The sequence below is a fragment of the Pteropus alecto genome, unplaced genomic scaffold (assembly GCF_000325575.1).
Source record: "Pteropus alecto unplaced genomic scaffold, ASM32557v1 scaffold156, whole genome shotgun sequence".
NCBI classification, from domain to species: Eukaryota; Metazoa; Chordata; class Mammalia; order Chiroptera; family Pteropodidae; genus Pteropus; species Pteropus alecto.
The window spans coordinates 4,467,734-4,484,733 of record NW_006437746.1 but is presented as its reverse complement, the minus strand read 5'-3'; the positions used below and the strand labels follow the sequence as shown (position 1 = coordinate 4,484,733).

At 54.2% G+C, this 17,000-nt stretch overlaps 1 protein-coding gene across 1 annotated transcript in view; it reads left to right on the top strand.

Annotated features, from left to right (window-relative positions):
- The first annotated feature begins 16,855 nt into the window (after nt 1-16,855).
- Nucleotides 16,856-17,000, top strand: part of LTF (lactotransferrin) — a 33,189-nt gene continuing 33,044 nt past the window's right edge. The window contains exon 1 of the mRNA XM_015591682.2: nt 16,856-16,918. Coding sequence (XP_015447168.1) covers nt 16,876-16,918 — 43 coding nt within the window. The 5' untranslated portion in view covers nt 16,856-16,875. The remainder of the gene's footprint in view (nt 16,919-17,000) is intronic.

Sequence of the window (17,000 nt, the reverse complement as noted above, 5' to 3'; positions counted from 1 at the left end):
CCCCCATCCCGCCAGCCCCTCTCCCTTCCTGCTCCCTTTCTCCCATTCCTGCATTCAGTCATTTATCAGGCATCCAGTGATTGAAACAGGCCAGCAGGGTGTAGCTTTGCAGGGTGTAGCTTTGCGGGGTGGCAAGCAGGGCAGAAGGGAACCAACAGTTCTTTAGTGGGGCAGACACGATGCCAAGCTTTTTTTTTCTTTACATAAATGATCTGATCCTCACTACAGCCTTGGGAGGTTATTACTCCCACTTTACAGATGAGGGAACTGAGGTTCAAACTGGTGAATTAGAAATGTCACTTCTCTCGCCCAGGCTCTCTGTGGGAAGCCGGAGGCCACTGTCCCTCCTGTGGCGGGTTTCTGTGACTGCCCCTGTCTGAGATCACCCCCCCAACCTTAGCATCGCTTCTCCCCGGGGCCTTCCTCCTACCTGCCCCGCGGGGACGCTTCGGTGGGGAAGGAGGCAGGGGCCCTTAGAGTCCTTTGCTGGCTCCTGCCCGGGGGCCGGGGCCTGGGGGCAGCCTGGGGGACAGCGGCACGGACTTGGTCTTCCTCCTTCCTGCACAGAACCCACACTCCTGTGCCCACGCCTGTCGCTTCTGGAGGACAGGCCAACCTCCTCCTCCCCTCCCCTTCCTGTGCTGCTTCCAGGGCTGCGGCGGACCCCGACGATGCGGAGGGCAGTTCTCTAGGACGTCTTCTCTGACCTGAGCCCTTTGCACAGAGGGCCGCGGTTCTGGCTTCCTCCGTCCCGGAGCCCTCCAGCTCCAGCTCACCCACCGCGTCAGCTCCCCCCTCCTCCTCCTCTGAGCAGTGACCCCTCCTCACCCACTCTCACAAAGGGGACGTCCTCACCCGGTGGCCACAGCACACACACCCCGACCCCATCAGGAGGCCTCAGTCCCTTGACGAGGGATGGATCGCTGATCTGACTGGTCCTTGGTTTCTACGCCTAGAAAATGCTGGTGACAATTTGTGTCTCTACCTTCCTGAAATCTCTTTCCTGAGGAAGCCTCATACTCTCTCTAGGAGCTGTGTTGGGTCCTTGGACCCCTCTCCCTCCCGACCTCCACCAGCCTCTGCCTGTGACCTCAGCATTCCGGGGATTGACATTAAGCGAGCAGATGGTTCTCCATTGCCACCAGCAGCTGCCACGGGAACTGTAGGTGGACACCCTGCACCCAGAACTCCCTCTTTCCCACCAGTTTGCTTCCTTGGCCCAGCACCCCCATTCCCGTTTGCTCTTGCTCCTCAGCATGAAACTCTGTCTCCCTTCCCAGTGGGCAGCCTGGGCCCTGAGCACAGCCAGAGCCCAGGAGAACAAAGCCTGAAGCCCAGACAGGCAGCCTTATCATCACCTTCCAGGCCACCCGCCTCTGGCTCAGCCAGGATGCACCCTAAGCTTTCCGGTCCCAGCTTCCCTGATTCCAGCCTGAAACTCCAGCCGGGCTCTTATCTGAGGTCTGAGTTGATCTAGAATTTAATCAACAAAAAACAAGGAAGAAGGCTTGCTCCTTTGGAGGCAGGGGTGGGCTAGCAGGGGCGGGGGATGGAGTGGGAGGAATGAGGGGGCAGGGGGGAAGCATGGCCTCAGGGCCAGGCTTATAGGGCACATGGTGAAGTCCCCTCCACAGCCCCCAGGATGCAAGAGTTGGCCTCTCTGCCCCAAGGGGGCCGGGGTTCCTGCCCTACCCTCCTGGAGGCAGGCGGGGGTGGGGTTCTGCATGAGACAGACAGCAATGCTTCGGTTATCAGCACCTGATGCGGACACTGGACTCGCTTATTCTCATTCTTCGTATTCGTTCGCTTCCTTATTCCTCCTGAGGGCCCCTTTGATGTCCCTGCTTCATCAACCATAGCTAATTTTGATTGGCAGCACTATGTAGGGGCCCCCAGGTCATAAAGCCCAGTGCCAGCGTGGGAGGAGGGGCATTGGCAGAACATTCTGGGGCAGAACATTCCCAGCCCCTCTGGACACTGTCTTTCCGAGCAGTGACATCACTACTCCTCTCCTTTTCTAGGGGAGCCGTGGTGGGGTGCAGCAAGGGGCGCACAGCCCCTGGGGACTGCGACAGCCTGGAGGGCACCCCGGCTTTGCCTCCTTGTCTGTGAGATGGGTGCGATGACCTACATCACAGGGGCGGATGTGAATCCAGTGAGTCCTGTGCACACAGCGTCCAGGGCCTGGCTGCGCTTAGGTGTTGGGCAGTTCCTTCTTCTCTCTGTTCCTTCTTCCTTCCTTCCTCCCCTGCCTCCTTCCTTCCTTCCCCAGAGCCCATGACCCAGAGTAAGCAGCCATCCCACTGGGACTTGGGTAACCGTAACCGTTGTCCATTTACAAATACCCATCCCCTCCCCCTCTCCCCCTCCTCCTTTTTCTCTGTAGCCATTGACGAGGTTGGCATTTGAGGGAGGAAGTCATTTTTTCAGGAGAGCTTTGCTCCCAGAGGAGCATTTCTGAGGCATCCCAAGCAAGGACGGTGTCCTGGGGCGTGCCGAGGGGACTATTCACAGGGCTGCAGTCACGTATGCCTTCAGGCTGCTGCCTTTTAAAAATAAACTCGTTGGCGTATAACATACATACAGAAAAGCGGCTTAAGCTCTATATGGCTAGATGAACTATCACACAATAAACACCCTCGTGGAATCACTGGCATCATGTTATCAGCACCTTGCAGCCTCACTCCTGTTCCCGCTCAATCACTTTCTTGCGCCTCCTCCCCAAAGTCACCACTCTCCTACCTTGTGACCTCACAGGCTGATCTGACCTGCTCTTGAGCTTTATAAGAATGCGGTCCTTCCGTGTCTCACCTCTGTTGCTCGGGGTTATATTTGTGAGATTCAGCCATGTCGATGCAGGTAGTAGCAATGGGTTTCTTCCCATTGCTTAGTTTATCGTATTCTAATTTATCTCTCCCGTCTACCACTAAGAGACATTTAGGGCGTTTATAGGTAATGCTCCTGAGAACATTTCTGTTTATGTTTTTGGTGCACACTTGTCTGCATTTCTGTTGGGCGTAGACCTAGGAGAGGTGTTGGCTGGAGCTGGCTCATCCCGGCTCATGACAATCGACTGCTAGATTGCCAGGAATTGGCAAAATCTCGCCCAACTCTGATCTCCCTCCCCTTGCATTCCTGTGGCTCCTGAGGTGGTTGGTGGTTGTCGTATGCGTATGGTGGGGGTACGACATAACGTGGTATTATTCATCTCTCCCTAAATCCAAATTCAGTGATGTCCATCCATGCTCACAGGGTGGAACCGGCCACGGGGGAGTTTTTATACCATGGAAATTGTCAGATGCTACACATCAGGGCTTAATAGAGTTATCGTATTGTTGATTGTCTAGAGTTAGATTTATGAGAGTAGTAATTTTTAATAATACAGATTAGAAGTGTGTCATCTCTTTAGCTGTAACATTGTTAATAGCAAAAAAAAAAAATTGAGGAACTATTTCTCCAATATTGGAAAATGATTCTATGCCGTATATCTGGAATGAATATAATATTGAATGTCAACTGTAATTAAAATACAAAAAAAAATTAAAAAAATTGAAAAGATAAAGAAGAAAAGTATTATCCGATTCAGGAAAAAAGTTGCTCATGTCATCGACAGATGAGCAAAGTCCCAACCTATGTCTAGCCATTTCTCTTTCATTTTACTCTTTAACGTAAACAAAAATATTCACCAGTATTCACGTTGGGTCTGCGCTTCCAGAGCCAGGTACCAGCCCAGCACTCGACACAGAGCATAGACTGCTTTGGCCGATACTGTCAACTGGTTCTCCAAAGTGGTTGTACCAATTTGCACGTCTGTTGGTGGGTTTGCAGACAAAATTCAGCTGTACTTTCGACTCCCGTCTCGGGGCCAGCAGTTTCCTAGAAACGAAGGCTGTGGCTGACACCCGCTGGCTGATCACTATTGGTAAAAGGTAGCACGAGTGAGTGCTACTCCCACAGGGCCAGTAGCTGCAGGGTGGTCCGGGCAGGGCAGTGAGCTGCAGGAAGTCACGCTGATGCAGCACTGGGCTTCCTGGAGGGGGCTGCACTCTGATGGCTCTGTGGCTTTGAGTGGGGGACAGGAGGCCCCAGGCGCCGGGCAGAACAGCCTGTGAGCACTGTGGGGCAGGGGGTGTGGCTGGGACAAACTCCTATAAGGAGTGGCAGAGGGCAGAGCTGGGGCCATGTCCACTGGCAGAGGTGTCCCTGCTCTCTAGGGGTCCCATTTGTTATGCATCAGCCCCACGGCCCACCCGGAAGGACGCTTGACCCAGGCTGCCCTGGAGCAGAAGCCTAGTCTGAGGAAGCTCCGCTCCCTTATCGAGACTGCGCCCACAGACTCCCTTCTGACATCTCCCACGTCACCGCTCAGATCGAATCTCAAGAAATTCTTTGGCGCGCTGACATCTGCGGGCGACAGAGTGACCCGTAAAATAATAAATATTGCCCCCAAATACACACGAACCCTTCCGGGGCCTCTCAACTCGCCCATTGTTCTCTCCTTGCCGCGAGGGTAAACATCTCTCGCTCCTGCTCTCACGGAAAGGTCATCGTGTGGTCCACACTCAACCACAACGAGGTCTGAGTTGTGAAACTCGCAGAGGCTGGCTCTGCACCAGATGTGGGCCAGACGAAGGAAAGCTTCGGCCCCCGTCTGAGTGTGAGTGCGGGGAAGGAACCAACACGCACGACACGATGCAGACGCGCGGTGGCCTCGCCCGGGAGACGGGCTGCCACCGCGGCTGCGGGCGTGGGGACAGCCGGGGACAGAGAGCTCCGAGCGGGCTGGAAAGGGCGGTTTGGAAAACCGGTCGGTTCCAGACTCCGAAAATCCGAGAATGATTCGTGGACGTGACATAGTGTGTTTCATGAGCGGAAACACAGTGTTTCGTATAACCAGGCGTCAGCATGACCCTGGGGAGAAAGTGGACCCGTGGTCCCAGATATAATTTTAAATGAAGTTCCAGACTTCTGCCTTTGTCTCCTGCAGTGCCAGTGCCACCCTGGGTGACAGTAGGTCAAGGAGTTTCTTCTTTCACAATCCACCTGGAGGTACCAAAGTGCTGTCAATCCGATGGCGTCCAGAATGAACTTCTGGTTTACCCCGTCTTGCCCCGTTTTGCCTGCAATCTTCCGTGTCTTAGTGAATCCAAGTCCATCCTTCTAGGTTCTCAGGCCAAGCGCCTTGGTGTCATTCTGGCGGTGTAAGCGGATCCTGCGGCATCTGTCTTTAAAACATCTATGTGCCTCTTCCGCACTGCTGCATCCCAGGCTAAGCTGTCTCATCTCTCCCCTGGATTACTGCGGAACCTCCACAATCGTCTCTCTGCCCCTCCTCCCTTGTCCCTCTCTCTCAATCTATTCTCGGACCCTCCAGTGGCTCCTCTCTCCCCCGGAAGAAAGGTAGAAACTCTTCCAGTTCCCCACAAGGCCCACGATTCCTGGTCCGTATACTCTCCCCCTCAGTCACTTGGTTCTAGCCAAGTCCACCTTATGGAGGTCGCTAGAAAATGCCGGGGTTGCGGGGTGGTGGTGATTTCCTTGGCTCCTCCAGAGCTGCCACAGGTGGGAGGCAGAACTCCTGACCCGTTTAGAAGGTGCTGGACATAGGCACGGTCTCCCGTGCCTTTTCCTGGACAATGTCCTCTCCCCGGTGGTGGTAACTGCCGGCTCCCATGCCGCTGTCCTTGGCAGCACTGACAAGCACCTGGCCCAGTAAATGCTTTCAATTGAAGCGAATCACCCCTCTGTTCCCTCTCCCCACCCCAGACCGAGGAGTCAGAAATCCGATTCTACCTTGCCCTACCAGGGCAGGTCTGGGCAGACCACATGGCCCCTCTGGGCTTAGACACTCCAGGCGGTAAAATGGCATCAGAAGAAACATTCAGCTCTGACATCGTTTGATTTTTTTTTTTTTTTTTTTCCTCAAATTATTTCACAGGAGCAACCTCAAGCCAGAATATTTCCAAATATCCTGGAAATTACTCACTTCCCTGACTCTGTCCTTCATTTCCAAATAAGCATCGGGTTCTGCTTCATCCACCAGGCCCCCAGGCTTGGCCCACCAGTTCCTCCTTCTGCGAGTCATCTTCTGCTTTTACAGTCTCCTCCCGGTCCCCTGCATCCACGCTGCATGCTTCCTTGTCGAGCTGCACCTTCCTAGCTGGGCCCGGACTCACCCCGTGGCCCCTGGCACGCTCCACGGCCCCTGTCATTGCCTTCTGATAGGCAAAGTTCATCACCAACCTAGTGACCTTTCTGCTCGTGGAGAGGTGGCCAAGTGGCCACATGGGAAGAGGACAGGAGTGGTGAGGGAGGAGGAGAGATGAAGATTGGATGAGGCAGAGAGAGACCTGGAGGCAGAGAGAGAGGCGAGAGTCACAAAAGAGAGAGAACTAGAGGGCGAGGAGGAGTTACAGACAGACGGCGGGACAGAATGAGGGTGTGGGGAGTTGGGGCGCTGGAGGATCGGGACCACAGACGTCCTGGGAGCGCTGCTTGCTTCAGCTTCCAGAGGGGGCTGGTGGGGAGAGTGGATCACGCGCTGTCCCCTGCGCGACCTACACCTGTTCTGCTCTCAGATGCCTCTGTCAACCCTTCCACGCCCTGGATCGTGGCTCATTCGGAAGCTGCACGTCTTCCCTGTGGAAAGGGGACTCCTGGCCGGGTGGGATCCTGGGGATGCCACACAGCGGGGCTCAGAAGTGTCTGGAAATGATGACAATAATAGTGGCTGTTTCCTCGGTTTTCAAAGTATGGCTTGGCTGCGTACCGAACATCGCACATTCACTCATTCTTTCCTTCCATGTGCCAGGCATGGTTCTAAGCACATATATAAGTGACTTCATTAAATCCTAACGATTCTACGAGGCAAAGTACTTTATAATATTCCTATCGTCACACGGGGAAACTGAAGCTGAGACAGATTAAATAATTTCTCCAGATCTGGGACGTGGGTTAGAGACAGAGCTGGCTTCAAACTCCCCTGCCTGTGATTTCATCCAGTCCCATCACAGCCATTGCCTTTTGGGACACCAGAATATCTAGGGCATAAAAGAAGGGACAAGGGAATCCTCTGGAAGAGAGGCGTGGCCTTGGGATGTGCTCAGAACTGGGCTACATCTGACCTTAGAAGAGGCAAGCAGGAGGAACACAAGGGGGAGGAAGGAATTGGAGGGACATGGTGGCTCTGAAGAATAGATAAAGAATTCTTTCGAGCCAATAAGAAAGAGATTGGACTGGTGGCTAAAACGAAAAAGACATAATTCCGAGCACGGGCAAACACGTAAAACAACTCGAACTCTCACGTACACTGGCGGGAATGCGGGATGTTAGAATTAACTTAGGAAAACTGGCAGAGGTTTCTCCAGCAGAACATCCGTGCTGTGCATATGCCCGCCAGGAACGAGGACATATGTTCCCTGCAGCACTATTGGAATTGCCCCAAACTGGAAATTACCCACATGTCTACTACTATCGAAAAACACAGACAATATTTGGTGTATTCGCATAAACAAAGACCGTATTGCAATGCAAATTCAACAACTACTTCTTTATGAGACATCATGGGAGAATCTCCCACACGAAATTTCAAACAGAAGAAATCAGGCACATTCTATATCATCCCACTTATAAAACCCTTATACACAGTCAAAACAGACATACTTTGTGTTCGATGTCAGCGTAGTGGGCACTGTCTGGGGAAGAGACTGGACAGAGGCACGTGCAGGGCACCTGGGGGCTGGTGACATTCCGGTCCTTAAATTGGGAGCTGTTTTCTAGAGAATGTTCAGATTTTTAAAATCTATCAAAGGGTACACCTACAGTTTGTGCATTTGTTATATTATGTAAGTTGCATTTCAGTAAAAAGTTTACTTTTAAAAGTTGAATATTACTAGGTTACCAGACTGTCTGTCTGTCTATCTGTCTATCTGTCTATCTATCTATCTATCTATCTATCTATCTATCTATCTATCTATCTATCTATCTATCATCTATCTATCTATCTACCTATCTAAAACAACAAGGTTGATTTGACAATGAAAATAAATCAGTGCAATTGATCACAAAAGAGAAAAATCAAATGATTAGCTCAACAGATGCTGAAATTCAACGTTTATGTATGTTAAAAACTAATTGAAGGGAATTTCCTTAATTTACAAAAATATACAAATAAAAAAAAAAGATAGCAAGCAAATATCATATTTAATGGGGGAAGTGGCGAAAACTTCCTCATCTCCACATCTGTTCGACGTTGTGCCCAGAGTCTCTTCCAGTGTGAAATAATGAGCAAAGAGTTGCGATGCTCTCGTGACTGCGTTGGTGGAAATTCCCAAATCATTAAAGTCAGTAAGTGGATTTAATGAAGTTGCCAGGCATAGGATAATATACAAAAACAGAATGTATTTTTAATACTAGCAATTACTAGAAAATGAAATAAAAATCAGAAAATGAAAAAACATGATCTCACACACATATGTTGAATGAAAAAATCAGATACAAATACATACTGTATAATTCTGTTTAACTACGGTTCAAAGATGGGCAAAAGTAAAGTATAGCATTAGGAATGTTACTCTGGGGGTGGGGAGAGGGGGCTGATTTGAGTGGAGGTATAGGGGGGCTTCTGGACACCGGTGATTTTTTTTTTTTCACCTGGGTGGTGGTTACACGAGTGTTCTCTTTGGGGTAATTTGTTGAATTGTACATTTATGTGTTTACACTTTTCTGTATGACAGTCATTTAAAAAATTTTTTTAAAAAATCATCCCTTGGCCGACTTGAGTTAGGTGATCCATAATGGTCAGTTGTCTGCAGCCAGGTCAAAGAGCCACGCGGTGCACGGGCAGCCCCTCGCGGGCAGGAGAGGTGGGAAGGAGAGCAGAGAGGGAGTTTTCCCCAAGAATAATGGGGTTCCCCCCTTTCTCTTTCATGCACACACACTCCTCTCTCTCTCTCTCTCATCTGTGTTTCTCAAATATGTTGTCTTGGCCTATCTGGTTGCTTATTCAAGGTTCGAGTTTCAGAGTCTTGGGAGAAATTCAAGTTCTCTTCCCCTCTCCCTTCCTCTCCCTTTCTTGTCTTTTTTTAATAGAGAATATTTTAACCGAATAATAATTCCACTGAATAAGCTCAGTCTATAATCAATCAAACAGAAACCAGGCTAGAGTGCGTAGTGGTTGACGTGCGGATCCGGCTTCTTGGGGAAGACTTGGGTTTCGGCACCGAGTGGGCGGTTTAAGCCAAAGGAGGAAGGAGGATGAGATTCCCCAAGGACAGAGCGCAGGGAGGAGAGAGACGAGGAACGATGTCTTGGAACCACCGTCCTCTCTGTGATTTCGAAAGATCCCCTCAGGGACTGCAGAGGGGACAAGAGGCAGGGAACGTGGTCAGGAGCTGAGGGTACGGGAGGCGGGAGGAAGGAAGACCGCGTGTGTGCGGGCGCCAGAGTGAAGGAGAAAGGGGATGCGCAGTGCGGGCCTGGGCCCCTCCCTGCCAGGCAGGGGTGAGGGGGAACCTTAAACAGGTGCAGCGTCTCAGAGAGGGAAGAGGAAGACGTGAAGAAGGGGCAGGAAGCACAAGCAGAGAGGAGCTCTCTGATTACTGAGTTTCCTTTGCAAATGGGGCAACATTGGGCAACAGTGTTGGTTCAGAGCCATTGCTCCCCTGTGCTCTGGCCGCCCCCTCGGCTTCCTCTTAATCCCCCCACAGACACTACGCACTCCGGGGATTTCAGGTCTCTCTTCAAGAGGGTCAACCAGGTGGCCGAGCTTCTACAGTCTTTTCCCAAATGGCTTTTTCTGGAGGTTAATACTCTCCGGAGAACGAGTTTGAGTTAGGTGACCCACAGTGGTCACGTGTCTGTAGCTGAATCAAAAGAGCCGTGTGGTCCAAGGGCAGCCTCGTGAGGGGCGGGAGGGGTGGGAAGGGGAGGAGAGATCTGCTCCGTGGATCCGGGAAAGGGGGGCCCCTTTCTCTCTCTCTCTCTCTGTCCTTCCTCTCACTTTCAACGTGAACACGCAGGAGGTTACGGGGTGCCCGGGAGAGAACCCTGGGGCTAGCCCTCTCTGTCACCTGCCTGCTGTGTGACCGCGGAGGAATGCGATTTCAGTAATAACACACGCGTTCGGAGTAAATGCCACAGCCGACATGCACGCGCCTCCTGCAGGGACCCGAGCTGTGCGAGTTTTACTTCTGGTTTCAGCTGAACAAGACCAGAGGGAGGGAAAAGGAGGATGGACTTAGAGCTGGGAGGGAGAGGGAGGGAGGGAGGTCCTAGGCTGTCAAGGACCCCTCTGGAGACCCCACAGGCCTTGACTGAATACTAAGCCGCTGAGAAGACAGCATCTCTGGCCTTGAAAGAGGGCACCTTAGGGTTGGGGGTTCTGGCCCTGGCCTCCGCGGTTCTCCCAGCTCATGGCTGGCATTTCCCTGGTGTCCTTTCTCCTTGTCTTTGGGAGCCGATGTGGGCTGCAGGGGAAAGAGGCCTTTCAGTGTAAGCAGGTCCTAGCATCTGTGCAGGTGAGTGCTGGGGGCAGCTTTTCGCATTCACTCCCTGCCGCTGCCCTCACAGCCACACACCTCGGGCCACCAGACAGGCAGGTGCCGTGCAGGACGGGGCTGGGGCCACCCTCCCTGAGCTTTATCACATTGATGAGGTCTCAGGTTCTGCTCAGCGATGATGGGCCGGCTCCTCCTCCCCAAGGCCGGGGTTAGGGGCAGAATGTCTGACCTGCTGGGAGGTCTCTGCAGGGCACAGACTGGGGACAAGGAAAGATGGGTGTAGCCACCACCCCCCAACACACTGTGCTGGGACTCGGTGCTCCAGCCACTCCTATGGGCCAGCTTTTCCTCCTACGGGAGGATGAGAAGCGTGCCATCAATTAGAATGGTGACCAAAGGATTTTTTTTTGGGGTGGGGGGAGGGTCTTGGCCTTTCAGCCCACCTCTCTCCACACGCACCCCATCAACCAGCCCTCAGAGAGCCTCCCCCCTGGGCCAGGCTTTGAGCTGGGCCTGAGGATCTGGAGATGGGTCGGCCCCCTGGAGCTCAGTGTCAGGGGGTGGGGCTCGGAGGCGGGTCAGTGATTACAGCGACTGTGAGAGAAGGCAGCTTGGCCAGGGTCAGAGCGGGCCCCAGTGGAGGGGGATCCCCAACAACCGGGAGGGCATGAGGAAGAGACAGAATGAGAGACAGAGAAAGGAGAGAGAGAGAGAGAGACAGACAGACAGACGGACAGACATGGCAAGTGGAAGGGGCAGGGATTAGGGACAGTGATGGGGGGAAGGGGCCGGACAGCAGGCCTGGGTAAGAGGAAACGGTCTAGAAAATGTGGGCAGCTGGGGGCAGCCACGGAGGGGCTTGTGGGAAAACTGGCGGCCACAGTCTCTGTGTCTGTGGCGCGGCTGTCCCTCTGCTGTCAAAGCTCCCTGCAACACCTTGGTCAGCAGACTTACTCACGGATGGGGACACGGTCCCTCCTGCTGGACTAAGTGCCCCAGAGGCCACTTCTTGCTGCTCCTGGAGCCCCTGTGCCTACTGAGCCCCACACAGCGGGGCTCGTGAGTGTGAGCAAATACGGACAAGAGCTTGTCTGCACTGAGCACTGTGCCAGCATCTCAAACACCAGGTTTTAACTCCACTCCCTTCCACAGGTGGGTATTATTTGTGTCCCTTTTTTACATATGGGGAAACTGAGGCTTAGACAGGTCGAAAGACTGGCCGAGGTTCAAGTGGCTGCTTAGGGTGGAGCAGGTTCAAACCCAGGTAGGTATTCAACCCTATCTCCTGTGCTTCTAACCCTATCTCCCCTGTGCCCTCCAGCCTACCAGGCTGTCCGGAGAAGACTTAAATGGGGGGCGTGGGAGGGGAGTCCATCTGGAGCACAGCCCAGGGGGCTGGGCACTCCTGGCTGGAGGAGCTGGGTAGGAGGAGCACCAGCCTCCTCCAGGGACACAGAGGGAGATGGTGGCTCCTCACCCCTCTGAGCACCCAGCTTGAGCTCCTTCTAGTCAAAGCCCCCCGACCCTCCCCTGGAGAGTGCAGGCAGCAGACATAGAAGCTTCCAGCTCTGGAAGCCATGGCCATCACACTGGCTGAGCTGCAGATGCCGAAGGCTGCAGAGCAGACCTCTCCCTACCAGAAGCCAGCCCCCAGGGAAAGGCAGCAAAAGGAGGTCCAGAAGCTTCCGCCTGGGGGTTTCCCTGGACAGGGACCTCATTCCTTCTGGGAAGAAATTTGCATGGCTGGCCCTGCGCCAGCCACCGCCACTCTGCGGGCCGACCTTGGCTGGCACCTTCCCGGAAGTCTCCCTGGGCCTGGCCTGTGCACGCTTATCTCAGTGGATGTGGCGATTAGGTGCCTATGGAGGTCAGATTTCTGCCAGGGACGTGGGCGCCACCCCGGCCAGGAGAACTGAACTCCTGCAACTGGGAGAACCTGGAACGTTTCTGCTGCCCCTTGGACTGGTGGGGACAGGGTGTAGGGTCACTCAGTGGGTCTGGCACCGTGATGAGAGGGTCCTGATTATGGGGGGAGGGGCAGGGAGGAGGAGGAGAAGAGGGAGGAGGAAGAGAGACGTCTGAGGAGATAGAAGCTCTTTGTTTCTGCCGGTTCTTTGTACGTTGGGCAACATTTGGCAACAAGATGCATTAGTTAATAAAGCCGCCGTTTTCCTGCCTCCCCTCCGTCCTTCAGCGGAGCCCCCTCCTGAAGGCACCGCCCACAGACCCACTCAAAGATTCCCCCCGCCTCCCCAGGACATTTGGCTCTATGCAAGGGGACTAAGGCAGGGTCAATGTGAAGGTCTCGCTCCGAAGTCATGGCCATCTTTCTGGCCGAGGAGCAGGGAGCCCTCCGCCCACCTCTTGCTCACTCTCCACGGTGATCAGGATCAATACTCATAAGGGATCACTGGATAGAGGCCAGGGGTCGCTGGCAGATTTCCAGCTGTGTCACTGGGGACAACTGGCTTTGTCTGCGTCCCCTCGTCACTTTGTGGTGCTTCCGTGAGGACTCAAGCTGCGGCTGACGTGTGGATGGGGCTGGACAGTGCTGGGTCCATGGCGGGGGGGTCAGTGCTTGCTGAGATCAAGAGCGGAGGAGACTCCTGGCCTCGGTGTGCACCCCGAGCTCCCTGGAGAGTCCTGTGGAAGAGCCCGGGCTGTGGGCTCATGGGGGGCTCAGGGCTTTGTCTCTGCGTCTCACTCACTGTGTGACCACAGGCGACCCTAGGTTTACCTGTTTTTTAGAGCAGAAACAGTGATTTTCTTAACTCACAGAACCATTGTTATAGTCACATGAGATGAGGTCACTGACAGGTCTGTTTGGAGTTAAAAGTGCCATCCAAATCCTGTGAATTATTACCTGGTCTCATTCCTGGGATGGCATCCCCCCAAACCCCATGCCACACTAATATGGGCACTGAATGCCGACGATGACAAACACAGGCAGCGTACAGTGTGCCGTAAACCGGTTCTCTGGGAGGGAAAAGTGCCCGGATGTACAGCTTTGCTCATTTCCATGGTGTAAATACTCCCACCACGACTGATTTCGAGCTCCCAATGCTTTGAGAACCTACCACAAAATCCTTAATATTTACCAAACGGGTCTGTACCCAGCCAGCAACCAACCTCGCACCGCTGGCAAGGTCAGGAACCAGGGCCGGACTCTCCCGTCGGCCGGGCTAGAGACCCAGCGTGAGTGGACATCTAGAGAACTCTCCTCCCTTACTCCACCTGGAGCCAGCTCCGCCCAGATCCCTCTCGGGGTTGGAAGCCAGAGGACTCCATAGAGGGCACAGTGTGGTGGGCTTTACTGCTCACAGGTGGGGAGGGCTCAGCTTGGGCCCGTCTTTGAGCCGACAAAGGGTCACTGTGTGGGTTTCGGGGGTGGAGAGGGAGTGAGGGTAGAGAGGTGGCCTCCCTCACCCACCTGTTAAGCACCAGCTCCTGCTGCGATATGGCGGTTTGTACCGCAGCCACCTTCTGCATACTCCTTACGGTCACAGCGTTTGGAAACTTGTACCTTCGGGAAGATCCCGTGCAGGCTGCCGCATAGATGGAGGTTGAATTAGCAGGAAATGAATGACTCCACGTGCACAGGCTCTGAGCAGCCCGGCGTGGCCAGCCCTGGGCCTCGCCGTTTTTCAGACTAGACAAGCAGGATCCTTTGCCCGCCTCCTGTCCTTCCTCCTTCTCACTCACTCGTTCATCCCACCAATATTGATCATCAAGTGCCCATCACACGTGCAGGGCCAGCTGGATTGGGGAGGACACTGAGGCTCTTTGTCTGGTGGGTTTGGTGGAAAGCGGTCGAAATATGAGAGAAGGTCCTAGAGGGAGCGGATGAGCTGCATTTCAGATGCATTGAATAGATGCCTACGGGAATCTCAAGAGGACCTGTCCAGCGCGCAGACAGACACCTGGTGTGGAGCTCGGGAGAGAGGAGGTGACTTTGTTCATCTTTCCAATAAGACTTCCGGGCCAGAAAGCCCTGAGTGACCTTTTGTGGTCCCTCATATTCAGGTACTTGGCCACTGGTCACTGAGGCTGTTTCTTCTACCTGACTACTCTCCCCGTAGAAACCCTACCCCTCCCGCCAGGTACTAAGGTCAAAGGCTCTTTTTCAGACTCTTCTGGAGCCCTCACGATAGGAACTGGCTGGTCTTTCCTCCCCTGGTTCCCACTCTCCTTGTTTATGCTGCTTTGCCTTTTCCCGGGTGGCCCGTGTGACAGAGGCGTGTGGCTGTGCCCCCAACCTCCCAGGCTCCATTGTGCCATGAGCTCCTGAGGGCAAGGACGGACCCTTTGCCCTCACCGGTTCTGGCATGAATGAATGAATAAATTGATATTGATAACAGATCAGCTGAACTTCATTTGGCTTCTGGGCAGACGTACTCCTGCACCAGCTTCCTTTGCAGATGGCCTTGGAGGACTTTTCAGCGAGTGTCCAGCTGAACACATCCCTGGCTGGGGGCGGGTCATCCCCTGCAAACACAGCAGAAAAACAGCCTGCCCTGTTGCTGACCTCAGTCCTGCCTCCAGGGCACCCCTTCATCTCAGCCTCTTGGCTGTGGCCCCAGGCTCTCTGTGTTCCTGGCAAAGCTGCCCCAGACATCAGAGGGTCTAGAAGCCTCTGACTTTCCAACCCATCCTTTCCCTAATTTGCACTCAGAGATAGAGACACAGCTTGTGACGTTTCTTAATTCGTTTATAATCATGGAGAGGCAAAGCCGAGCTACTAATCTAACCGCAGAGATGCTTCGGCACTCCTGAGAATTAGTCAATTTTACATTTCTTCACTATTTTTGAAAGAGCGTATTGCAATTATTGATGAAAGCAACTTTTAATGTTGCGATACTATGTTTCCAAACAATGAGAGACTCTGGATCTGTCACCCAAAACCCAACTGGGGATTTCAGCCCTGAACCCCGGACCCCAATCTGTGTCTCGGCCAGATCCCCATCCAGGGTGGGGACTCCATGGCCTCCTTGAGAGCCTTAGAGACTTGGGCGGGGTCTGCCTCTCCATGCGGTGCCCACCCTCACCAGTGCGGCTTCCCTGGGTGCTGCTGATCTGCTCCGGGAAGGGCAGGGTCAAGGGCAGGGTCAAGGCCAGCTTCTCCGGTCAAGCAGATTTCAGGCCCACACGCTGGCCAGAATGAGCTGATGAGAGGGGGTGTCGAGGTGGTCTGTGATCCCTCCAGCTCTTAGCGCTAACACTTTCCCTCAGAGTCTCTGGGAGCTAAGTTCGCAGTGATACACACAAGGTGGCCCGCCCTCGCTGAGGCCCCCGGTGTGTCCCACTGCATGCATGGCACCGCATTCCATGTGACACCCCCAGAGATGGACGTTTAGTTTGCTTCCAGTCCATTAATAACCACGCAGTGCTGCCCTGGGCACCGTTGTATGGAGGCTATTGCACGTCACGGGAGTGTATTTTACAAGATGTATTCTTAGAAGCAGAATTCTAACTTTAGGATTCAAAAACAGCTTCCAAAAACGGGGAAGGAGCCGGTCAACTCAAGCATAGAGGACAAAATGTGACACATTAAAATGAGCTTCCCATTGCCCACCTCATTCTTCCATAAAACAAAACAAAACAGAAACGAGGGGTAGGATATCCTTCTCTTCGGCAGACGAGGGGACAGGGGGACAGCCACTGGGCACTGGGTGGTGGTTCTTCCCCCAGAGGCCTCTGGCTCTGTTTCTTAGGAAGCTGGATTGTGGTCTCGGTAGGGCTGGGAGGACCCCAGGGCGGCTCGGGTCAGACTCCGGGCAGCCTCTGTTATCTTTCCAGCTGGCCACGCTGCTGCCGACCTCAGGTTGGGCAGTGGGTCCCCTTTAGACCTCAGGCTGGCTGCCGAGCCAAGATGGAGGTGGGGCCCCCTGCCCTAGCCGGCTCCCAGGCACTTCAGACACCGTCTGCTAAAGGAAAGTTCGGTGTCGCAGTCCAGATGATGCACAAATATTCACCTTAGGACTTCCGCTCCGTGTCCCACCTCTAGGAGGCACTGAGACCAGAGGGCAGACCGGACCCAAGGGCTGCAATGCCCCGGGGGCTTGCAGGGTGATGGGAGAGAAAGGGTGGCCCCACGGGAGCGCCAGCGCTGACCAGGGAGGTGGCTGTGGGCTGAGCTTCTCCTCTCCTGGTGCCAAGCCTGGCCCAGGCACCTTTCCTTCCCGGCCCAGCTCTGTCCCCTCCCCCACCACCCCAGGGCTCTTCAGCCTCCAGGAACTAGGTGGGGGGAGGGCGCAGGGGGCCCTATTGGGCCACAGGGCGGGGCCAACCCCATGAGGTTACCAAGGGGATAAAGGGGTGCGAAGCAGGCGCAGGTAGCAGAGCCTTGGTTTGCTGGAGTCTCCTCAGGACCCCAGATATGAAGCTCATCTTCTCTGCCCTGCTGTCCCTCTGGGTCCTCGGTGAGTGCAGGTGCCTGGGGGCGTGCCCCCACCGGGCGTCCTGGTCCCTGCGCCCCTCCGGGCGGGGGCGGGGCCGTGGTCG